The 25,860-nt window shown below is 41.6% G+C and overlaps 1 protein-coding gene across 5 annotated transcripts in view; it reads left to right on the top strand.

The window, feature by feature from the left end:
- Positions 1-25,860, top strand: part of ZNF462 (zinc finger protein 462) — a 161,689-nt gene that overhangs the window by 50,441 nt on the left and 85,388 nt on the right. Inside the window, exons 1-3 of one of the 5 annotated variants that reach the window (XM_056805309.1) lie at positions 16,490-16,603; positions 18,695-18,946; positions 20,210-25,854. In XM_056805309.1, coding sequence (XP_056661287.1) covers positions 18,727-18,946; positions 20,210-25,854 — 5,865 coding nt within the window. In that variant the 5' untranslated portion in view covers positions 16,490-16,603; positions 18,695-18,726. Of the gene's footprint in view, positions 1-16,489; positions 16,604-16,675; positions 17,322-18,694; positions 18,947-20,209; positions 25,855-25,860 lie in introns of those variants that run through there. The other 4 variants (XM_007499630.3, XM_007499633.3, XM_056805310.1 and 1 more) reach the window with 4 other exon arrangements.

Below are 25,860 nucleotides of genomic sequence, written 5' to 3'. Positions count from 1 at the left end.
TAAGGCTGAAAGAGTTCAAGGGATTTGTCCAGGGTCAGTGACTAGTAAGTGTCTGAGTCTGGATTTGAACTCCAGTCTTACCTGCCCCAAGTCCAATACTCTGTCCATAACTCTTTAGCAGCTAGCTCAAAGCAGGAACAGCAATAGTAGCCACAGAAGTAAGTGCTTTACAAATATTCTCATTTTATTCTCACAAGAGACCTAAAAGTGGATGCTAACTTTATCTTCATTTTACATTTAAGGGAATTTAGACAAACTTTAAATAACTTGCCCAGGGTCGCCCAACTATGAAGTATTTCAGGTCAAATATGAGATCTTCCTGATTTCAACCCTAGTACTCTTTCTACTATGCCATCGAAATGTCTTGGGAGGATGCGTTAGATATAGTCAAACGCCTACAGGGAATTTACAAGGAATATTGAAGTTATTCAAATATCAATACTATAGTTTTCTTAGAGAGAGTTTCCAAAGGAATGGAAAAAATAATGAATATTATCTTAAAAAGTGACGGAGAGGACATTAACTGCTATTGACTCATATTGGTACATCCTTATTTTAAAGAAATTTTTCAAAAGTGATCTCCACATTCAAGGTATGCATGTTTGATAAACAATTGGGGAATGGACACCTTTTTGTGGAAATTTTTTAAACAAATATATCAGTGGTATAGAGAATTTAAGATGTCTATTGCTTCATTTAAAAAAAAAGACTAGATGAACTGTTTATGGTACATATTACCATACATTTCACTAAGTTATTATTTTTAAGGCAAACATTTATCAAATATCTAATCCTAAAATAAATTATTTTTGGCCATCAGACTAAAAAAGTTAAATTTAACTGTAGTATTTAAACTTTACTTTAAAAATACAAACTTTCCAAATGAGGTACACAGAACTATTTTTTTTAACTTATTGATGACCAGGTATATACAAAGATAGAGTCCTTCTTCATTTTTATCTTTAACCAGATAATAAACTATCTCAAATTGGCCAAAACAAATTAAGTATCTACTCTGCCTTAGAATTATACCTCATTCCCACAAGTTAGGGACTTATTCCTTAATTAAGTCATTGTAATCAACTAACAAAGCCAGTTCTTATTCAGTGCACAACATTCCCCTCTCACCCACCCTCCATATAGTTAGAGAACACCTTCCTTTAAACCTACATCCTATCCATAGAGCAGGCAAGTTTAGAGATTGCCTGTGATATGGTCCACACATAGGAAAGAAGTGGGGAAGCCCCCTAATGCCCTCTCCTAATTGTCTCTGGACTCCTCATCAATCTAGATGTCTTTCACTGGATCATAGCTCTTCAGGACATGCTGCTCTGCCTACTGGGGACAATGTCTAGCTTTTAGCCCAGCTGAAGACCTTGGTTAGTGCATTGCTAGGTTGTTTTTTGAGGGGAAACCCTTTACTTTTAGAACCAGTATGAAAGTTCCTCAATTCTGCTTTCTCAGATTCTTGATTCAGCATCAGGATTCCAACTTCAGGCAGCAATCTCTTCCTCTAATCTAGTCCAGGATGACTTCCCTTGCTTTTCTTATTTGTCCATGTAAATATACAGAGAAAAAGAACCAAGGCACCCCACATCCAAGAGGCAAACCCACTGTCTCTTCTAACTACTCTGTCATATTTTCTGGTTCTCTCATATATATAGACATGGCCACAAAATTCTGACACATTAATAAAGCTGCAGATGGGCCATTCTAAGCCTGATGAAGGTAGAGTCCAAAGGGGCTTTGTCCTATCCCCTTACCTCTGTTTTTATGGCATCTATATTTTGCAGTTTGGCACCTGTTTCATAAAACAACAATCTGTATTTTAAAACCAAAAGAGCATATCACGTGGCTAAATTAAAATAGAGTGTCACTTTTCTGAAGGATATTAAGGTGTCATGCCCAGAACATCTTGTACACGTGGACTGAGGCAGCCTTCGTAACTGTCTTCCAGAAAGGTTTCTCCCACACGTGTATGACCATGATGATAACTTTGATAAGTGATCCACTCATCAACATCCAATGGAGCAAAGAACAAGGTGATAAGTGCTCACAAAGTTGTTTAGAAATGTTAAGGGGGTTGTCCAACCAGAGTTCAAATAGGAGAGGAATTTCCTACAGAAAATTAAATTCTCCTCAATATTTCTTGTTATAGATGATGTTATCCTGACTACATCCAACTTCAACGCACTGTAGAGCCACTTAGAAGAGACTGGCTTAGCCATTAAAACAAACAAAACAAAACAAAAAGCAAGTCAATGAAAACCACATGTAGTACAGATTATGACATTTGGATGGGCAACTGGTTGACTTCATCTCATTGATAGATGTGTGTGTGTAAAATTAGACAAGCAATATATATGAGCAGTGAGATTACCTCGAAATTGAATATGAGAAGAAAAATAGTCTCCATTGTGTTTGGAAAATTCTGTAATGCTTTCAGTGACTCCAAGTTGTTGATGCCCCCAGATGCCCATGTCTTTGCCATAAATGTTCCCCCAATCTGCAGGCAATGTGGTATGGTAGCTAGAGAACCAATGGCCTTATTTAGGAAAGCCTGGCTTCAAAGTTCTGCATGGGAAACATAAAACTAGATCTCTGACTTTCAACAACTCACTCCTTAGTGCCCTGGACAGCTCTGAAAAAGAAGACCACCTGCCTTGGTGGAAGGACTCTCTTTTACTATTGAAACCCCAGGTCTAGTCCCTATGCCCATTTTCTTCCAATTAATCCAGATAATCCTGGGAGCATTTTAAAGATAAAACTCAAATGTACAACAGACATTAAAAATGAAAAAGATCTGTCAAGATCTCTATATTAAACTATTTTCTACAAACAATAACAGGAACCAATGAGGAATCACCTCAATTGGATTCTAACATCACAAACCCAAATGTCCTTGATACTTGAAGAAGTTTAAAATGACACCAAAGACACCAAGGGTGGAAATAGTACCTAGATAAGACCTATAATATATCCAAGGACATCTGTCCTCAGTTTGACAGAATGTGGAAGAAATGATTATCAAGATATTTGAGAGGGGAAATACTGAATGAGTTAAAAAATAATGTATATTAGGACCACCCAATAAATTATTAAGAAGATCTCACTAACTACTGATCCAAACTTTATCATCTCAAAATCTTTGAGATAATTTATAGGTATATCAAGTATATGTGCAATGAAAAATATAAATAATTAGGAAGTCTTTCACATAGTCAACTGTGAGAGAATATGAGGTCTTACTATACTTACTATAAAAAGTACTATTTGATTCAGAGCAAAATGCCTCATTAAAGTTTCTTCTTTAACATGTATTTCTGTGTGCATGATACATATGTGTATGTATCCATTTAATAATATTATCAATCTATTAATATCAGTGTCTAAGTAATATTAAGAAACCTAGAGGAAATTCTCCTTTTTGTTGAATTAAAAAGCAGTGGATGTTTTATGAAAGGATATAGACAAGAGACCTACAAAATTAGAGGTATAGTTTGGCAGCAGTTCATTTGAAAAAGATCTGTGTGTTTTAGTGAGCTGAAAGCTTAGTGGTAGTCAACTATATAATATAGTAACCAAAAAAAGCTAGACTATTGTTAAGCTACGTTAAGAGGCACAGTGTTCAGAACATGGGAGGAAATAGTCTCTGGAGCACTCTCATCAGTTCTGGGCGCTACCTTTTGAGAAAGACATTGCCATGATAAGGAGCATGCAGGTGGGGAAAGTGACCAGGATGGTGATGGTAATAGATACGATGTCATAAGATGGGTTGGATATTTTGTCTCTAGAAGAAAAGGTTATGGAATATTTGATAAGTGTTAGGTGTTAGAATATCATATGGAAGAAGGATTCTTCTCCTTGACTGTAGAGATTGGAACAAGGAACCATGGATAGAAATTGCCAAAAAGCGGATATTGGCTTAGTTTGAAGAAGAACTTTTGAACAGTTAAAGCTATAGAAAAGTGCACTGGGGTGACCCTGGGCAAGTCACTTGACCCCCATTGCCTAGCCCTTACCACTCTTCTGCCTTGGAGCCAATACACAGTATTGACTCCAAGACGGAAGGTAAGGATTTAAAAAAAAAAGTGCACTGGGTTTCCTTAGGAAATGGTAGCTTCCCTTTCCCTTGAGATCTTGAAGTAAATGCTGAATGACCATTGGTCTGGGTGGTTGTAGATGAGGTTCTTATTCAGTTTCAGGCTGGACTAACTGGCTCCAGAGGTTATTTCTCACTCTGGCAGATGATTCTGTACCATTGATGGGAATATCTACTCCAGCAAAGTCACAGATCTAGTATAGTATTTTCCCAGGTTTGCTATATGTCTGCAAATAATAAGCCATTGTATTCTAGGATGGTCATTATGGCACACTGGATAGAAAGCCACAATTCAAATCTGATATTTGTCACATTCTTGCTGTGTGACAATGGAAAGGTCATTTCACTTAACTCCTCAGTGCCTCCTATTCTTAGTCTTCTCATTGTAAGACTATGGTTTTTACCACACTTATTCTTTAGACCTGATGGAATCACAAGTCTGGACCAACCAGGACATTTCTCTGGAGCTCAAAGCAAATACTTTTTTGCAGGGTTCCTATCTATTTAAATAATTTGATAAAAAAAAGTATTACAAAATTCATGGCCCATGTGAAATATGCTGATTTATTAATGAAGATTTAAAACAATGAATAGAGAAGAGATACTTACCATATTGTTTATTATTCACTCAGTGATTGTGAAGATTCTTCAGAGTGTTCAAGAGTGATTCATGGGACTTTCCAGCTGCCCAAATGGGGTACAGGCCAGTAGACAGCTGGCTGCTCCTCAATCTCAGGTCTGTCTCCATGAGTAGGTAGAGCCCCCAGCTTAAGGGAGGCCTCTGAGTTGCACAATTCAAAAAAGAATCCAGCAGAATAAAAATTGAAGATGACTTAAAGAATAATTTAAAAACACATGGAGGTTGGAGATAGGCTCTGAACACTATTGCTCAACAACACATGGTATGAGGAGTGATATAAAAGATAGCATTGAGAATATAGAGTAGTGAGAGTGATGGATAAAAGATAACAATAAGAGCTAGCATTTATTTAGCACCTAAAGATTTGCAAAGCATTTTAAATGTTTTCTCCTTTGATCTTAAGTATAATTCTGTAAGGTTGATGCCTGTGACAAAGATATGGAAAAAGAAATTGGGAGAAGTGCCATAATTTGCTTGGGTTATGCTAAGACTCAGACTGAGATAGTAGAATAAACTAAACTCGAGTTTATGACACAAACAATATGGTTGTTGCCCATGGCTGCTTTGCTGGTTGGCTAATTTCCCCGTAGAGAATTTGTGGAAAGGCATAGGAAGGAACTGCACAGGTTGAGAAGGCAAGGAGGGTTTCTGATCTGGACCATTGTGAGGATGGCTGCATCCACTGATTCATAAAAGTTTTGGAAACTACAAATTGATCTCATTTGATGTCACAAGAAGTCTGTGAAGTATCTCAAGTATCTCACATATATTTTACATCAGAGGAGACTGAGAATCAAGGATGCTAAGTGATATGCCTAGTCACACATCTAATAAGTGGAAGAGTTTTGTCTTGATGCAAAGCCAACAGCCAGAATAGAGTGGGAAAGGGTGCTGCGTTTGAGGTCCAAGGAGTTGGTCATAGATTTTTGGATCGGTCACTTAATTCTTAGTTCCCATTAAGGATTGGTCTGTATGGTCTCTTGTAGCCCTCAGTCCATGGCGTTATGATCTATAATCCTCTCTTAGACCAAACTGCCTGTTCAAAAGGTGCTACCAAAGCTGAACTGTTGGTTTGACTAGATTGAACATCTTCTCTGCTGACTGCCTGCTCCATAAGGAAAGAGATTTTATTCTTCTCCTTCTTTTTGTATCCCCCATTGCTCCTGTCATGGTTCTGGGGTCCTGGCATTTGCTCAGTCAGCCCTTTTTGCTTTCACTGAACACTAAGAAGTGCTGTACCCTCATCTTACAGATAATCATTCAAAATGCATGATGCTTAGAATATTCCTGTTTTTATCTGTTGTGCTATCTGTTTCAGTAACCAGCACTTATTTTACATCATCTTGAAAAGACTTGAATTCAGCCGCATCCATGATAAGGATTTCTCTTCTCCAGCCTCCCACTTCTTCTTGATTTCTTACAGAGAACTTTTAAAACAAGAAAGAGCTGGTGGTTGACTTTTTCCCCCTAGTCTAGCAACCCACTCACTTAGCTCTTTGATGTGTGGTAAATGGATAAAGGGAAGATGGATAAGAACACATTCACCCCTTGTAGAAGTTCCAGGTAGAAGCAATGTCAAGGGTCGAGGCTGACTTGAGGAATGAAGCATCCCGTGTGGATGGAGAGCAATCCAACATAAGCGATGTTCTTGCCTTGCCATCTGAATAACTCCCCTGATGTACTCTATGAAGGTTGGATTCCTTGCTGGGCAGTTGGATACTATTCTCCTCCTCCTTTCAATTTTAAATGAACAGCCCCTGATATTTTCAGATACCCTCAAGGCTCGTTCAGCAGGGCTCTTCAGCGACTGCCTTGGCAGCACACGTTTTCCATAAGAAACAAGACGATGTTTCTCTGGGGGTAGATTTGGCAGGCATCAAGCCACTGCATAACCTTGCTCTGATTCCATGAGGTTGGTTTCTGAAGAAATATAATTCAGCATTATAGCCCTTGGACTGCCTAGCATATCCCTTGGTCAGCAGTTTTAGGTGTTCAAGTGTGTTTCTGAGGCATGAGCAAGCCACTTGCACAACTGAAATGCAACCTAAGTGCTTAAAGTTGATCGTCAAAAACAGCAGAATATCACTTTTGTAACTCTTCTCCTCTTTTCCAGATATTTCTGTTGCACAAAAAGAATGGTGCCACTCTAATGTCTGTACACCTAAGAAAGATCTTTTTGCCATCCGTAATATTTGGGGGTGTAGAATTTAACAGATACTGGCAATGAAGAAATAAGTGAATAGGCATGATGGGTGCTTTTCATAGGGTCATATGATCACGAATTTAATTAGAGTAGGAAGAGATCTTAGAGGCCTTGGAGGTCAACCCTCTCATTTTACAGATGAGAAAACGGAGGCACAAAGATTTAAGTGAGGTTGAGATCTGGAAGGGACCATAAATATAATTGAATTTGTGCCCTTTTCATTTTAGAAAGAAGAAATTGAGGCCCAAGGGATTATGAGTTGCCCAAGATCCCTTGGGATTGGCAGAGCCTACTTTCAAACCCATATCCAATGATTCTACATGTAATGCTCCTTTTTCTATGGCATGCTGCTTCTCATTAACTTCATATGCTCCTGCTCTGTTTCAAATGATGTCATTTTTTAAAATGTCCTGGCTTGATGAAACTATTATAGTAGAGAATTCAACACTTAGGATTTGATTGTCAATCAGCAAACATTTAATGACTATTTTCTATGTGCTAGGCATGATGCAAAATGTGAGGGCAAAAAAATAAAGGCAAGAATATTATCTGCTCTCAAGGAGCTTATGTGTTATTGGAGAAGTCAACATGTTCTAGGGTGGAAGCAATGGGAATGAAGAGAAGGGGACAGGAAAGATGTTGAGAAGATAAAAATAATGAGATTTTGACATTGGACTGGACATGTATGGTGAGTGCCAGGGAGGAGCTGAGAATGATACAGAGGGGGAGAGCTTGGTTGGCTTCGAGACAGCTGGTATCTTTGACAATAGCGGAAAAGTTGAAAAGAGGAAAGGATGCTTTTGTGGGAAAGATAATGAGTTGTTTTGGTCATGTTGATTTTGAGAAGAAAGAAGTCTATTCCTAGTCTCCCCTTCCAGCAGGCTTATGTTTCTTTGAATCAGTGGGTAATGGGAAGAATAGTTTCTAAATTCCTGATAGCCTCCATAACCCTAACAAGAGGTATGCCTAAAGTCTCCATATGTTGGTGGTCATTTTGCAAGCAATAGGATTACTACTCTTGTTTGGTTATTTATTCCCCCACCCTCAAGCCAATCCTTTCTCTTGGAATGGCATAGCAGGATTACATATGAATGGGAACAGCCAATGCTAGGAGAATAATTTTTGCTATTTACTCTACATAACTCTCTCTCTCTCTCTCTCTCTCTCTCTCTCTCTCTCTCTCTCTCTCTCTCTCTCTCTCTCTCTCTCTCTCTCACTTTCTTCTCTCTGGTTCTGGCTCTCTGGCTCTCTTCTCTATCTCTGTGTCTCCTCTGTCTGTCTGTCTCTCTCTCTCTTTGTCTCTCTCTGTGTCTTTGTCTCTCTGTCTCTGCCTCTCATACACAGAAATCAGGCCCATAATCAACATTAAGACCATCAAGAATTGCAATATGCTTTCACTGCCTGAGAGACCTTGTAAACAAAGCTTTCTCTTCCTGACATTAAAGTGCACTGGAACTGCCATTCTTGAGGTGGTAAGCTTCATTCCATTTGTCCACTGCATTAGTGTGACAGAATCTCCTGCAGTCTATTAAGAGTGCCTTTAAGTCAACTGGGGTTTCATTGCCTTTTGAGAAAAGATTTCTGCGTATTTGGGTGGCTCCAAGGTGGATTACTGTTCTCCTTTCCACAGAATTTCCTCCTACTAATATAGAGCTTGATCATTCTAAATGCCAATTTCCACCTCACCCCCAGAACACATAGAGCTCAAACAATGAGACCAAGAGCCTTGTTGTCAAGTAAAGCTCGAACCACAATGCCTAGATCATGATTCTTTTTTTGAAAGTTATTTTTGTCTAACTCCCAAAACAGAACAATACTATTGATAGCATGTTGCCCCTGTTGGAGTCCCTCCCTTCCTTTGAGATCCAGCTCAGAGGCCACCATGAAGCCTTCCTAGCTGTCTCGCAGATGAAAATGATCTCATCCCACTCACACCTCTCTGGCTGGTCCTCTCCTGTGTGCTCTGTGCTTATCTTACTCTCCTTTGTCCCATCGCTCTTGGGGCACTTGTCTTTCTTCCAGGAGGATGATGTAAGCTCCTTGAGAGCAAGGTCTCTTCTGTATACCCAGTGCCAAATGCCATGTGTTGTACACAAAAGGTGCTCCATCGAGGATTACTATTAAAAGGAATAATGCTACCTTTAGTTCCTGATGAAGGCGTACATGAGAAGCTTCATCACACCTCTGTTTTCATTCACCTTGGCTAATGTAAAGACCACAATCCCCAAACAAATAATTTATGTTGTTCTCTTTTCTATATTGTTGGCATTTTGTTGTAAGGCAGCCTGGCAGTGAATAAGCAGATGCCTAGAAAATTGTCCAAGAAGTCAGTAGAATTCAATAGTTCAGGGAAAGTTTGTTTATTCTAGAGTAAAATATTTGTTCTGCCTATACTATGAACTTTCTAGGTTTTTCAAGTGTGGTTTTTCCTGGGAATTTAATGAGGAATTAATTATAGCATTTGAAGTATAGATTTTGTTTTGAAGGTCATTCTGCTCTGCATGTTCTGGAATTGCATTTTAGACAGAAGCACCTTTTCATCAAGCCCATTGAGTCTATAAATGTCTTAGGGGGGAGAGCATTAGACTCCAAATCAGTAAGGCATGGACTCAAACACTACTTCTGATGATATATGAACTCCATAACCATAAACAAATTACAAATCTTGCTCAGCCTCAGTTTACTCAACTACAAAATTCAGATAAAAATACCTGCCTACCTTACAGGGTTGTTGTGAGAGTCAAATGAAATTACTTTGCAAATTTGAAAGTGCTACAAATTTCTCAGTTATTTTCCTTATTTAGTTATTTATACATAAAGGCTATAGAGAAGGCATAGGAATTCATTCTGTAGCAAAAAAAGTATTATGGTGAGATTCTGATCTGCTTCTTTTACATTATTTAGAAAAGACTTGGAGAAAATCTTTGGTTTGACCTTACTTCTTTTTAATGTGTCCAGAGAGGAAATATTGTGGGATGATCTTCTATAAGGAAAGCTCCTATCTAAGTGCTCACTCACTGAATCGCATTTCACAATTAAAGTGCTACCATATTGATTTCTTCTCCCCTTCTTCATTATTAATTAATGTTTCCTGAGCACCCACAATGTGTTCTGTCTGGTCCGGTTGCATGACATCCAAAGAGTTGGTCCTTTGCTTTCAGGCCCTTGCATTCAGAAAATGAATATGGGAGTTCAGGCCTTTGGCCAAGTATTTGTTTATTATAGTGGCACCGTCTTATGCATGGTAGCTGTAGGTGCCACTTTTGGGTCTTAAGGATGTCCTCCTAAGATGCCTCCTTCAAAAAGGGCTCTCGGGTAAACTCAGAAGGCCCAGAATCTCCTGGTGTAAAATTACACCCTGGAAATGGAATCAGCAGTTGCAACAGAGGAGAAAATCCTTCCCCATCCTCTTTTATTTTTTTTCCTTGTCTTATCCTCCAGTCTCACATCAGTGTTAAGAAGTGACAGCACTTTTCCGTTGTCATGTTCTGTTAATTTACGGCTGGGGAGGATTCTGTGGAGCTAAATGAACCAACGAGCTTGTTTAATTAGAGGGTGTGATATCCTCATAACTTCCTCTGCCATAGGTAACAAGAAGAAAAAACTGCCCACTCCATTTGTCTGCCTGGGTACAGGAAGAGCTCCAAAGAGCCCCGCATATTGGCCAAGACGGATCTATTGTTTGCCTTTCAGGAGAGCATTCTGTTAGAGCTACTGTACTGATGATGTGCCTACAGCAGGGATCACAGTGGGAAGAGGCCAAGGTGCCAGGCCTCAGTAATCGGATTCCTCAGCAATGTTAAATTGGTCTGGAGGCCTCATTCCAGTTCTTGCACCAGGGTCTATGCCAGCCCTGCTGAGCCTCTGATAGGGACTCGGGAAGCTTCTCATCCAGCAAAAGTGACTCATGTGTCCTTCGAATTGCCCTATCCCAGCGCTGAATCCAAACCATTAAGCATGTAGCAAGGGGCAAGTGCATGCTTCTAGTGGTGCTAAAATACCAAATTAACCTTTTATGGAGTCTTTTTCCTCTTAGGAAAGAGGTTCCTCAAGCAGGAGCCTCTTTTCCTGGACCTGTCGCCTAGCCACCCACCTTTATATCAAGAGTTAAAAAAGATGGCCAAGCAGCCCTTGGCATCTCCTCCGACAGCATGGAGGCCCTCTGGGGTTGTGAATTTGGCAGGGGCCCCTTTATCTGAACCTGCCCTGGCAAAGCAGAAGTGACCCTGGTGAGGCCTCCGAGTGTTTGTCCACTTAAAGCTGGCCAATCAAGTTTAGACTGATAAACACACAGGGAGAGCTTCTAATTCGCATTTTGATCTTTCAGTGATGTGGTAGATGGCTTTTATTTCAGCCTGTTTACTGCATGTCTTAATCAGCTCTTTAATGAAGACCCAGCAGCATATCCACAACTTCCCTCTAATTTTACAATTTTTATAATGAGAGTTCTTGAAGTGTGAAAAGTGTTCTCTAGAAATTCAGACAGCATCTTAAATTGCTTTTAAAGGAACAGTACGCATGCTTCTCCTGTCTCTGTCATTTGATGAGGTTTGGATCCTGAGGAGAGAAAAAAAAAAAATCAATCAGACTATTACGGAAAAACTGAAGCCAGAATGATCTCAGAATTTCCAGAGGACTTTCTAAATGACCCCATGGAATTTCAATGGATTCTCTCAAAGTCTCCATCTTCTTACTTCGTCTTTTGACTCAGAAGGAGGTTTTCCATCACTTGATAGAACAAAGTTAGGTGGTATCTTCTTTGTCAGAGATTTTCAGAATTCTACGGGGTTGGGTAGGGGAGGAAGACAGGGTTTGTTTTGTTTTGTTTTGCTTTTTTTCCTAAGTCATATCTCTAGCCCAAAATCTCCAGAGCACTTCTGAGAACTAGAGTTATCTAGTGAACTGTAGGTCCCTCTAGGCAGACAGTGACCTTCTAAAGCTACTGAGATACCAAGCTACTTCCTCCCTTTCTTTTCTTGTCCCTTGCTGTCCTTCTTTATCTCATTGTTCAGCTCACACATTTCCTCTCCTAAGGACAGGGGAGTTGGCGCACTGCCTCTTGCCCTAATGACCCCTTTTAGCGTTGTATCATTGCAAAGGAATGCATGAATTCTCCATAAGGTATGTACTATCTCTCTGTAGATTCTGCGCTCACTACCTGCTTTCATAACTGGTCATTCCACCAGAATTGCTCCGTATTTACATATCTAACATTTTTGTTCACTTGGATTACCTCCCAAGACACAGAGCTCATTTTAATGAAGATCCCAAGGGTGTCCATCATGAAATATTACTCTAGCATGCTTTGTAATACATGAAAACATTCTTCAGGAGAGTAAACCCAAAGCCCTGGATGCTACAAAAGAGGAATGTCCCTGGCTAGAACACCTTTAGGTTAGGCCTCCACAGATTGTCTGCTGGAGACTTTCTCCCTATTCACAAGGTCCCACAGATGGGCCAGGCAGACTCCATACAACAGAAGCAGCCCCAGTTGGCAGGGTGCTAGCCTCCACCGTATTTCCATGCTACTATTTAAATTGTGTCCCATATTGGCGGGTTACACATGTGATCACAAATTAATCCTTTCTTTTCTGAAAATTTGGTTTTGAAGAACAGCTGTGTCTCCCTTCTGAATTCCTTAATTATTTATCCTGTCTGATATGTTAAACCTTTCATTAGTGTGGGTAAATTGCCAGAAGTACACAGAACTGCTTAGATCATGTAGCAAACAGTATAAACATTTGATAGGGACATTTGATGACACTGAGTGTTGAGCCAAAATATACTGCAGAACCAAGGACTGTAGGATTGATGGAGGTGGTTTGTTGGTTGAGGTGGGGGGGAGAGGAGGTGGAATTTTCTTGTGCTTTTTTTTTTTCTTTAAAGAGAATAAGTTTGAGAATAGTAACATGGGCACAGCACATGTCACCTGTACTGAAAGAGAAGGGAATCGAGTCTGTTCTCATATAGCTTCTATTCAATTCAGAGATGTGTTGAGTCCAACTTGTCTCAAGATAATTATTACATATCTTATGTACATTTTACATTTTCATATGAATGTCAGGGTCTTGTATACTATTCTTAAGAGGATATAATATCTCTCTATATATTTATTTCCATGTTCTGTATTGGCACTCTGCATATATATATATATATATATATGTATATATATATACAAAATCCATGACTTCTGTACTAAAAAATTAGTAATATATATAAAATCTATGACTTCTGTACTAAAAAATTATTAATACACTAAGTATGTTTAAGGTGATCTACTCAACATAGACTATATAGTGTCATTGACTAGAAATAAAAATTTAACCTCCACCAGTGGGTCAGTTAATAAACTTGTTTTCATTCTTCATCTTCATGAGGCTTGGGTGTTACCAGGCAGATCTCATGTGCTCATTTTCTCACTTACCTCATCCTTCTCATGCTCAGTCAATTTGAAATAAAACCCCATAAACAAATCCCAGAGCTCTTCAAGCCCATCACTTCTGTTGATTCCATTCTATGAGTTTGGACCGTTGTATTGGCCCTCCATGCTGCAATCTGGGCAATCTAGTCGTCTCTGTTCTGTAAATGCCATTGATGGAATGATGCTGGAGTTCCCGATGACTTACTTGGCTTTTTGTCGCCTCTCTTGGCTGAACTGGCCCAAAGTATATTCAGTCTATAACACTGATGCCTTGGTTTGTTAGCCTTCCTATTTATAGGATGGGGAAAGAAAATTAAAACAATATTCACCTTGGCTAACAAGAAATTCCATTATTACAGTATGATTGAGTTGAAAGTTCCAAAGCTATAGGAACCCAGGGTATAAAACCAGGTTTCTAGAGTGGAAAGAAGAAAAATGTACCCTCTGGTACTGCATGTGGTGTTTCTGATTCCATTTCTCAAAGACTTCACAGGGTAGAATTAGTAAGTATTGAATCACGTAGCTGTGAGGCTTCACAGTTTTATTTCTGGTCAGTAAGCCTTCAATCACAGAAAAGGTTAGACCCATGAAAGGGCTGGTTTTTTTGTTTTGTTTTGTTTCATGGATGTTTCCTTGACACATGTAATTTTGACTTCATGGACCTGTGCAAGGTGTTCAAATCCAATGACATGATCTGAAGAGCACTTACCAAGTTACAAGGAATTGAATTGGCTAGTAGAGCAATAAGATACATCAAATATCTTCTAAATAATAGGCTTTAATAGATAAGGAATGGCATGGTGAGATGTATCTTTTCAGCATAACTTAAAGAAAACTTGACATTCCCCTTCATGTATTCTAAGTTCTGGCCAAATTAACCACATTAACCAAATTTCAATGTTCTGTCCCTTTTTTCCCCTCTTACTTTTTTTATGTCCATGTGCTCTCATCACTCTGCATTTGCACAAGTTGTCTCCTATACTTGATATTTACTTCTTCCTGATTTCTATTTCTCTGAATTTTTATTTTCCTTCAGCATTTAGCTTAGCTGCCATCTCCTCTGTGAAGCATTTCCCTTTCTTTGCTTAATGCTATCTCCCACTATAAATCAACTTGTATTCAGTTATTTATGTATGTACATGTGTTTTCTTCCAGTAAAATGTAAGCTTCTTGAAAGTAGGGCTTGGTTTTTGTTTAAGGGTTGGGTTTTCCAGTTATTTGTTTTGATGTTGTATCCCTGGGACCTATCATAATGTCTTATATATGTTAAGTACTTGCTAAACATGTGACCAATGTGTTTAATTGAACTTTTTGAGTTAAGGCGCTTGAAATTCTGAATCCTGAAAACCTGTCATAAGGTAATTTAATTTTGCAAATAGGTGACCTTAAAATTGCATGAGACATCAAGCCTGTGTTCATAAAATATTTTTTTCCATTGGAGGTATTCAGAGATTCTCTAGAAGTATTGACTAGAACTTGAAATGTTTAGCATCTCTGAGTTCAGCACTTTGGGCTTCACAAAGGAACCCCGTCTTTGAGTATGTTCAATATGGAAATGTAAACTTAAAAATATGTACTATTAAAATATTTTCAAGGTCTAGTGAATAAGTAGCATGGTTTCCTATCTTGTAGGTCTAAAACAGGGGTAGGAGATTATTTATGTTTCAAACCATCTGTTTGTTGTATCTGCATCAAACTAGCATGGTAAGATCATTGTTGTTCTTGGGAGTCTAGTTATTTGAAAGCAACTTGACATCAAGGGGACTGGTGGTATGTGATTTGTAGATTCATCTCATGACCTTTTGGTAGTCCAGAAGCTTTCTCTTCTGCTTTTGATTTCACCGATTTCATACCAAGAATGAAATATTGCTAATTTCATTTTTAAATTATATAGGTAAAAGATGGAAGGATTTTTTCCCTTTAAGTCAGCTTAGAGCAGAACTGTGAGCATTTTTTTTTACCTCTAAAGGTTATTACTGCTACTTCCATTGATCAAATAGACAAATATTTAAAATTTGTTTCTCATCTTTTATTTGGAGATTTGACAGAGCATTAAATCCTTCTCTGAAAATGTGTCCTTTGCTGGTTGATGGATAGGTCAATCTCAGTGTTCGCTCTCTTTTTTTCCTCTCATGCACACACACACACACACACACACACACACACACAGATATACTCACACTCATGCTTACATCACATTTCAGTTTCTTTGATAGCTTAGTCCATGCTAGTGATTTGTTTTCTTCTCTGTGACAGCATCTGTAGAAGAAACGTCTCTGAACAAAGGCAAAATGTCTCTCAAAACAGGCTGCATCCTGATTTCCGTTCTTGGTGGTGAAAACATCAGATTGAAGGCCATTCAGCTGTACCTGATGTTTGTTCCTCTCTGCTGCTTCAAGATTAACCTTTTCTGGGACTCGGTCCTGCTTTTGAGGAAGAGACAGTAGCAACATTAAAGCTAGAACCCATTAGAAAGGCACTTTCATCTTTTTTCCATCTGGCTTGCTTTTCTGTGCTCCTAACCCTTTCATCTCCTGTGTGGCAGAACTTGTAGGCTTCCTGGTTTGAGTTTGCATCTAGACTTTAGTCTTCTCCATAATCACTCGAGAAGATACCAGGATGTGGAAGAGTTCTGCATTTGTGTAGACACATACACACACATTAGGAAACAACCAGCGCTGGAGGGGCCCCTGCTTCCTAATGGAAGAACCTTCCTTTTTGTCCTTGTGGTACAAACCCGTCTCAAACTTTCCAAAGGACACACAGCAGAAAGCCTTTTGTTGCCCTATTTCTAAAGGCCTGAAGTTTTTAAGGGAAGAGATTTTGTTTTCCTCCTGGCTACACAATGGAGCTTTCAGAGAACCCCTTTTAAAAGGAATAGCTACAGCCTTTGTGTTGAAGGGTGTGTCTGTTGGCAGGGTCTGCTGATGCAGACAGACTGGCTGGTGATTAACAAAGGTCATTAGACTTTGGAATCTGGCAAGCAGAGTCAGATGGTATGTCTTCTGTGTGTAGAAGGACGACTCCCAAGAGGCTGAGGCTTTCTGGAGGTTCCCCCCCCCCACCTCCCCACGCCTCCCCCCCCCATGTGTCCCCCCACCCCCACCCCCCCTACTTTAAGAGCTGTTGGACAGCCTGGACCAGGATCTTCCTCCTTCTCTAAGCCACACGGTGTGGCTGGGACTAATGAATGAATTGATCAGTCATGGGGCTTAAAAAGAACCTTCCGAGATCTTGGTGAGAGCTATTTGAAGGAAGAGAAGAGATAGCAATGGAAACAGTTAATTCTTTGTTGGGAAGAGTGGAGGGAGCGCTCCAGCCACGCACCGCTCTCCTGGTGCTGATTCCTTGTATCCACCTCGCAGAGTCTTGTCTGCTGGAGATGGAGCTGAGATAAGTGAGGCCATGTTGTGCGCGGACGAAAAGCTAGGAGTCTCTCAGAGCATGAGTTGTCTGAGCTAAAATGGCTGCTTCTGAGTGAGGCTCAGAGGACTGGGACAGCTTAGTGAGTCTTAAAGCTTCGGTGACGCAGGAGCTCATATCTCTTGAAAGTGTGATAAACACATTCAGCAGAGCTGTGGCTTGTTTGGCTGAGATGAAAGGACTCAGCTTGGGGGATGGGGAGTGAAAACTGGATGATCTGCTTTTCTGTGAAATGCTCTAAATGCGGGAGTCGTCTGCACCATGGAAAAATTTGTTTTCAGGTCTAATGGACTGTGCGAAAGGAGACATGGGGTGGGGCTTCGGTCCCTGCTGTAATTTGATCCAGAGCAGATAGCAACCTCTTCCACACAATTTGGGCTGGTTGCTTAGACATAAAAGCTGGAAGATCTCGATTGTGGCAAGTCTGGGAGCTGAAAAGAACCTAGGGCAGCGTTCTTTTCTTTTCTTTTCTTCCTTTTTCTTTTCTTGAATTTATTGAGACAGGAGGAGTGACTATGTGCAAGAAGAGTAGGTAAATAACAGTGGCTCCCTCTGTAAATTCAGCCCCGTCCAGAGCTGGAGTTGCCAGGAGTTATTTTAGCAGGCTATCAGGAGAAACATTCCTTCATGTAAAAACCCTGATGCCATGCCCACTTGGGATACGTTGACATCATGTTACAGGACTTGGATTCTGCTCTAGGAATCGTTTTCTAGTTTATGTTGAATGCGTGGAAGTTAGCCTCCAGAAAGGTTGTTGGCTACCGTTTTGCTTCTTTAGACCTCTCAGGTTCTAGATTAGAGGAGCCCAATGGGGCATGTGGGAAGTAATCCATTCATTAAGGTAATAGCTTTTCAACTGTGCCTAGGAGTTGTTTAAGGGTGGGAGGACCTTTTACCTCGAATCTCTTTGTTCATTTCTCAGGATTGGGAATCTTCGTGGAGTTAATGCAAAGTGGTCTATAAATTTAAAAGCCACACTTAATGTCAGAATGGATATGGTTGGCCAAGGTCTTTCTTTCACAACATTCTCACAACCTTTTAGATCAAGGTTCACACGACTTGCTTGTGACAAGGAGGGAAGGGAAAGGAAGGAGTTCGAGTGATGAAACCTAATCTTTTTAATAAAACAGACAAGCTGGGATATAATTTTGAAGCTGGCAACCCTATTACTCTATAATATTGATTGCTGCAGGAATGTTATGAGGTCTTTGGACTTGGTTTCGGCCTGGGAAATTCTCAGATACTGAAGATATTTGTAGAAAAAGGACAGATATTCTATTGCTTCTGTGTAAAGGGAAATACTGTACAATTAGATCCGAATTGTATCTTCAGAAGTTTTTCATTGTTCAGATATTGAAAATTAGAAGAATGCTGTTTCTTCAAAGACGTCTAATAGGTCTAATTTGATTTAATGATGAGCAGTGTAATTTCTTCTGGTCCTCAGTTTCCTAATTCTTAAAAGGATGTAAATGAAAGAGTTCCAAAGTCCTTTCTGATCTTAAAATTCTATAACTAAGTTTGAACCAAATAGGGAAGTTCATGAGCTAATTACAGATCCATTAGGGAAGTTTAGGTATCAGCAAATGTTTGATGATGTGAGTTTCTTTAATGACAATAAGTTAATGCTGTCAAAAACTTCTAGAGACAATACATTTGACCAAACCAGAGAAATAACTACTTTATCTCTTTACTCCTTAGTGTTATCTGATTACTGTCTAAGGGCACCAGCACCTTTGTCTAAATTTGTATGTGCATATATGCATGAAGGATCCTAGGTATACTTGGTAATATGGCCTCAGACACACTCTTAAATGTATTCTCTCAGCTAATGGACATCCATTAGGATGGGCAAACCATCCTCAGGTGTATAAGTAGTGTTATTCATTTTTTTATATCTTCTTTCAGAATTTCCTAATGTAAAGGAATAAACACAGATCATGGAGGTACTGCAGTGTGATGGCTGTGATTTCCGAGCCCCATCCTACGAAGACCTCAAAGCGCATATTCAGGATGTCCACACGGCATTTTTGCAACCAACAGATGTTGCTGAGGACAATATTGACCAGTCACGCTCTGCATCTCTGAATGCCAGTAATCAGACAGAGGTGGAATTTTCTACTGTAAAAGATGAATTCACAATTGCAGAAGATATATCAGGTAAATCTATACTTATCTGAATATATATGATCTACTTTAATTGCTTTAATTTATTTTTAGTCTATAGGCTTGATACTGATAGGATATCCTCTCATGTGGTACTTTGTCTGTGAATCATTAAAATGACTGATTCTCTTTATTGTCTTATCACTTATTCTTCCCATCCATACATACTACAGTACTAACTAAATTATTTATTATTCTCCAAACACAAACCTTAAATTTATATAATATTTTTGTTGTTGCTTCCATCTAAAATGGGCTTCCCTATATGTCACTGCCTGTTGAAATTCTACCCATCCTTCAAAATCCAACTCAAATTCCATTTTTTCAATGAAGTCTTTTCTGTTCCCTCAGTACCATATACATTCTCTCCTTTATGTTCACCCCAAACACATTTCACCTCTTTTTTTTATTTTTTTTATTCATTTATCTTATTCAACTTTGTTTTATAGTTTTGTGTCCATTTCTCATTCCCTCTATTATAGTATAAGCTATTGGATAATAGGGACTGTCTTCTATCTATCTTTATGTCCCCTTCTCCTTTAGAGTCTTGCCCAGAGTCTTCTTTACACATAGTATTTGCTCAAATACTCATAGTATTTGTTCAAAGGAATCAAAATGTCTTCAGAAATTCCAGAATGAGTACAAGAAACCTGATTATTCTATTCAGTAGATGATGAGGATATTTTTATAGATAAAATCACTATTTCCTGATTATCATATTTCATCTTCAACTATTAGCAAGGGAAGGTGTTGATCATCATCTGTATTCATGATGACCTCATAAAACTGTAGGTAACTTTCACACCTTTGAAATATGATCTCTTTAAATAAAGAGTAACCAGAATGATCCTTCCCCAAAAGACTTCCTGTGATTGTCTCCTCATGATGTTTCCTCTTGGATTCTCTAGGATTATTCCATAACATAGAATCTCTATAAAACTCTTATCTGGCTAGAAAGTCCTTGAGTAGGGGCCCAAAGACAGACTGTGTGTCTATTCCCCAGGGCATAGAACAAAATTAAGAGGAACTCATCCCTAGAAAGCTGGCCAAGGAGGTGTGAGTTGCCACAATTCACAGCAAGTCACAAAAGACCATTTCCTAATTCTTAGGAGGGCTGGTGATCTTAACACTTGAGAGAGTTGATATATAAAGAAATAACAGATCCTTTAAGTATAATTGGAATGACATTGATTTCATGATGGGATTTCTTATATTTTATTTCCTTTTTTTTCTTCTTGTCTGCCTTTTTTACTTCAGGTCAAAATGCAGCTGTAATGGGAGCTGGAGGTTACTATGGTCACAGCCCAGGATATTATGGCCAACACCTTGCCCCTCATCCCAAGCCAACAAGCAAGTTTTTTCAATGCAAATTCTGCGTTCGTTACTTCAGGTCAAAAAACCTCCTCATAGAGCACACTAGAAAGGTCCATGGGGCACAAGCTGGTGGAAATTCTCTTGGACCCTCTGCCACCGGATCCTTAAATTATAACATCATGATGCATGAAGGATTTGGAAAGGTTTTCTCTTGCCAGTTTTGTACCTACAAGTCGCCAAGGAGGGCAAGAATCATCAAGCATCAGAAGATGTATCACAAAAATAACCTGAAGGAGACCTCCGCCCCCCCTAGCACCCCCCCTTCGCTGTCTGACTCTGTGGCTGCCTCAGTCCAGGTACAAGACCCCTGCAAAGAACTTCCAGCAGAGGTGGTAGAACGGAGTATCCTGGAATCCATGGTGAAACCCTTGACCAAGTCAAGAGGCAACTTTTGCTGTGAATGGTGTAGCTATCAGACACCCCGACGAGAACGCTGGTGTGACCATATGATGAAGAAGCATCGGAGCATGGTCAAAATACTCTCCACGTTGAGGCAGCAACAAGAAGGAACCAACCTACCCGATGTTCCGAAGAGCCCCCCAAGTCCTGTCCCAAATTCCAGCTACGTGTCCATGAATGCTACAAGCCACGAGATGCCCAATGCCAATGTTTCTGGCTTCAGAGGCTCGATGGGCAACTCCCTCATTAGATCCAGTTCCTCTCCAGCCTCTAAATATTCTCCTGTGTCTTATCCTCCGATAAAGCCTAAGCCACCTCACAATTCTGGCCTAGTTAACTTGCCTGAGAGATCCCGTTACGGAATGGCTGACATGACAAATTCTTCCACTGACCTGGAAACTAACAGCATGTTAAATGATTCTAGTTCTGATGAAGAATTAAATGAAATAGACAGTGAGAATGGCTTGAATTCTATGGATCACCAGACCTCAGGAATGTCTGCAGAACAACTGATGGGATCGGATGGGAACAAATTATTGGAAACAAAGGGGATACCTTTTAGAAGATACATGAACAGGTTCCAGTGCCCTTTTTGTCCTTTCCTTACCATGCATCGACGTAGCATCTCCCGCCATATTGAAAACATCCACTTGTCTGGAAAGACAGCCGTCTACAAATGTGATGAATGTCCGTTTACTTGCAAGAGTTCATTAAAACTCGGAGCTCATAAACAGTGTCACACCGGTACGACGTCCGATTGGGATGCTGTGAATTCCCAAGGCGAAAGTATTTCCGCCTCGCTAAACGAAGGCCCGATGTCTTACGAAAGTGCAAATATGAACGGGAGGAAGACGGGAGTCATGCTAGAGACCTTGCAGCAGCAACAGCAGCAGCAGCAGCAGCAGCAACAGCAGCAGCCATCGCAACCGCAGCAGCCGCAGCAGCTGCAGCCGCAGCAGCAGCCCCCGCTGCCACAGCCACAGCAACAGCAGCTGCCGCAGCCCCCGCCGCCTCCGCCGCCTCCCCCACCGCCCCCGCCCCCCACCCAGTCCCAGCCTCAGCACCCTTACAAATGTACCATGTGTAATTATTCCACGACGACTCTGAAGGGGCTCCGCGTCCATCAGCAGCACAAACATTCGTTCTGTGACAACTTGCCAAAATACGAGGGTCAGACTTCCGCTCTGCCATTGGAAAGTGACACAGATGGCCACACCTCTTCCAGCAACACTGTGAAGAAAAGCCAGACCTCCATTCTCGGCCTGTCCTCCAAGAATAACTTTGTGGCGAAGGTTCCTAGGAAGATTTCCAATGATTTCCCTCTAGACTTGTCCCCGGTGAAGAAGAGGACGAGGATCGACGAGATAGCCAGTAACCTGCAAAGCAAAATTAACCAAACCAAACAGCAAGAAGATGCTGTGATCAACGTGGAAGACGATGAAGAAGAAGAAGAAGAGAACGAGGTGGAGATCGAGGTGGAGTTAGACAGGGAAGAGGAGCCCACAGAGTCTCTGATGGACGTGCCCAGTTCTTTTGCAGCGCAGCAGATATGGGCAAGAGAGAGTAACGACCCTCAGAAAGACTCTAACTTCAGAACTGTGCCACATGATTATAACGCCACCAACGGGGCGGAGATCGAGCTGACTCTCTCAGAAGACGAAGAGGACTATTACTGCACTTCGGTGAACATGAAAGATCACCAGGCTTCCAATCCAGCTCTCCTCAACAACCAGCCCAGCATATACGCTGCTGAACACAACAATGAAAGTTCAGAATTCAATGACTCTGGGAGGCTTTACTATTGTAAACACTGTGACTTCAGTAATAAATCTGCCAGAAGTGTCAGTACCCACTACCAACGGATGCACCCATACATTAAATTCAGCTTTAGATATATTTTGGATCCTAACGATCACAGTGCAGTGTACAGATGCCTTGAATGCTACATCGACTACACCAATTTTGAGGATCTACAGCAACATTATGGTGAACATCATCCAGAAGCAATGAATGTACTCAACTTCGATCATTCGGATTTGATTTATCGATGTCGTTTTTGTTCATACACTAGCCCGAATGTTAGAAGCCTGATGCCACATTACCAAAGAATGCATCCAACTGTTAAAATTAACAATGCCATGATATTTTCGAGCTATGTGGTGGAACAGCAAGAGGGGCTTAATGCCGAGTCCCAGACCCTGAGGGAGATTCTGAATTCTGCTCCCAAAAATATGGCCACTTCTACCCCGGTGGCTCGAGGGGGCGGTGTGCCAACTGCATTTAGTAAGAACACTCCTTCAAAGACTTTCGCCACGGAATGTGAAAATCAGAAAGACCCTTCGGTCAACACCGTGGTTGTTTATGACTGTGATGTGTGTTCGTTTGCGAGTCCGAACATGCATTCTGTCCTGGTTCATTATCAGAAGAAACACCCTGAAGAAAAGGCTTCCTACTTTAGAATCCAGAAAACCATGCGCGTGGTGTCTGTGGACAGGGGCTCTGCCCTTTCTCAGCTATCCTTTGAGGTGGGTGCTCCAATATCTCCCAAAATGCCCAACATGGCTTCCCCACCCCCCCCACAACCCCCACCATCAGACCTCAGCACTGAGCTTTACTACTGCAAACACTGCTCCTACAGCAATCGGTCAGTTGTGGGAGTGCTTGTCCATTACCAGAAAAGACATCCAGAAATTAAGGTTACTGCCAAATATATCAGACAGGCCCCTCCTACAGCAGCCATGATGAGAGGGGCCGAGGTGCCCCATGGTGCTCCGAGGCCACCTGTCCCCATGCAGAGATTGAACCGAGGCAGCTCAGAGAGAGATGTCCCTCCTGTGGAGAATGAGATGTTCTTTTGCCAGCACTGTGATTATGGGAACCGGACCGTCAAAGGAGTGCTCATTCACTATCAGAAGAAGCACCGGGACTTCAAGGCCAACGCAGATGTCATCCGGCAGCACACGGCCACCATTCGGAGCCTCTGTGACCGCGGTCAGAAGAAATCTGGTGGGTGTATGCTTGTCCCCTCCTCGAGTACTGAAAGGGAGAAAGCAAAGCTTCGAGCTCTTAAGTGTAGGCAGTGTTCTTACACCTCTCCTTATTTCTATGCACTGAGGAAGCATATCAAGAAAGACCACCCCAGCCTGAAGGCCACAGTTACTTCCATTTTGAGATGGGCATTTCTAGACGGCTTAATAGAAGCTGGCTATCACTGTGAATGGTGTATTTATTCGCACACAGAGCCCAGCGGTTTGCTTCTGCATTACCAAAGGAGGCATCCCGAGCATTATGTTGACTATACATACATGGCAACCAAGCTCTGGGCAGGGCCAGATCCATCCCCTCCTTCCCTTACGATGACCGCTGAAGCCAAAACTTACAAATGCAGGGACTGTATTTTTGAAGCCTCTTCCATTTGGGATATCACCAATCACTATCAAGCTTTCCATCCTTGGGCCATGAATGGGGACGAGTCGGTCCTGTTGGATATCATCAAGGAGAAAGATGCGGCGGAGAAAATCCTCTCACCCTCAGAAGAGATTCCTGGCCAGATCAATTGTGAAAATAAGATGATCTCCCCCCTTGCCGAGCAAGATGCTGAATGCACAGAGGATGCAAGGCTTTCCCCGGAAAAAAGCATCCAGTTGACCTCAGCAAACCCTGCCATATCCTCTACCCCCTATCAGTGCACCGTGTGTCAATCAGAGTATAATAACTTACACGGTCTTCTCACCCATTATGGCAAGAAACACCCAGGCATGAAGGTGAAAGCTGCGGATTTTGCCCAGGATATAGACATCAATCCCGGTGCCGTTTACAAGTGTAGACACTGTCCATACATCAACACCCGCATCCACGGAGTCCTCACCCACTACCAGAAGAGACATCCATCCATCAAGGTGACCGCAGAAGATTTCGTGCACGATGTGGAGCAGTCTGCCGACTTGACCCAGCATGAAGTCGAGGAGACGAGCCGGATTTTCAAGCAGGGTTATGGTGCTTACAGGTGCAAACTCTGCCCGTACACTCACGGTACCTTAGAGAAGCTCAAGATTCACTACGAGAAGTATCACAACCAGCCCGAGTTTGATGTGTTTGCCCAGTCACCCCCGAAGGTGGCCGTCACCCTGGAGCCTGAGCTGCCGCCAGCAGAAGTCAGTCCCTCCCAACTCCCAGCTGCTGATGAAGAAGTAGCAGAAGTGTCTGTGCCCGCTTCCCACTTCTCTGCTTCCCACCTGGTCTCCCACACCGTGTTCCGGTGCCAGCTTTGCAAGTACTTCTGCTCCACGCGGAAGGGGATCGCCCGACACTACCGCATCAAGCACAACAATGTCCGGGCCCAGCCGGAAGGGAAAAACAACCTGTTCAAATGCGCTTTGTGTTCCTACACCAACCCCATCCGGAAGGGTCTGGCAGCCCACTACCAGAAGCGGCACGATATCGACGCCTACTACACCCACTGCCTGGCGGCCTCGAGGACGGTGAGCGACAAACCGAGCAAGGTGATCATCCCCTCCCCTCCCAAGGATGACTCCCCTCAGCTGAGTGAAGAACTACGGCGGGCCGTGGAGAAAAAAAAGTGCTCCCTGTGTTCCTTCCAGTCCTTCAGCAAGAAAGGCATCGTGTCCCATTACATGAAGCGTCACCCTGGGGTTTTCCCAAAGAAGCAGCACGCTAGCAAGCTGGGTGGTTACTTCACGGCCGTCTATGCTGACGAGAATGAAAAGCCAACACTGCTGGAGGAGGAGCAGCCCGAGTTCGAGAGGTCGGAGCTGGAGACTGGTGGCATCGAGGCTCAGGAAATCGAGTGGTTGCCCTTCCGCTGCATCAAGTGTTTCAAGCTGTCCTTCAGCACCGCGGAGCTGTTGTGCATGCATTACACTGACCACCACAGCAAGGACCTGAAGAGAGACTTCGTCATCCTGGGCAATGGCACCCGCTCGCTGGGAACTGCCTTTCAGTGTAAGCATTGCGATAATAGACTGCAAAGTATGGCAGAACTGACCTCCCACTTGAACAGTCACAATGAGGAATTCCAGAAGCGTGCCAAACGTCAGGAGAGGAGGAAACAGCTTTTGAGCAAGCAGAAATATGCAGATGGTGCTTTTGCAGATTTCAAACAAGAGAGGGTAAGG

Source organism: Monodelphis domestica, chromosome 7 (assembly GCF_027887165.1).
Source record: "Monodelphis domestica isolate mMonDom1 chromosome 7, mMonDom1.pri, whole genome shotgun sequence".
Lineage (NCBI taxonomy): Eukaryota > Metazoa > Chordata > Mammalia > Didelphimorphia > Didelphidae > Monodelphis > Monodelphis domestica.
Note: the sequence above shows the minus strand (reverse complement) of the source record. Positions and strands in the feature narration are given on the sequence as shown.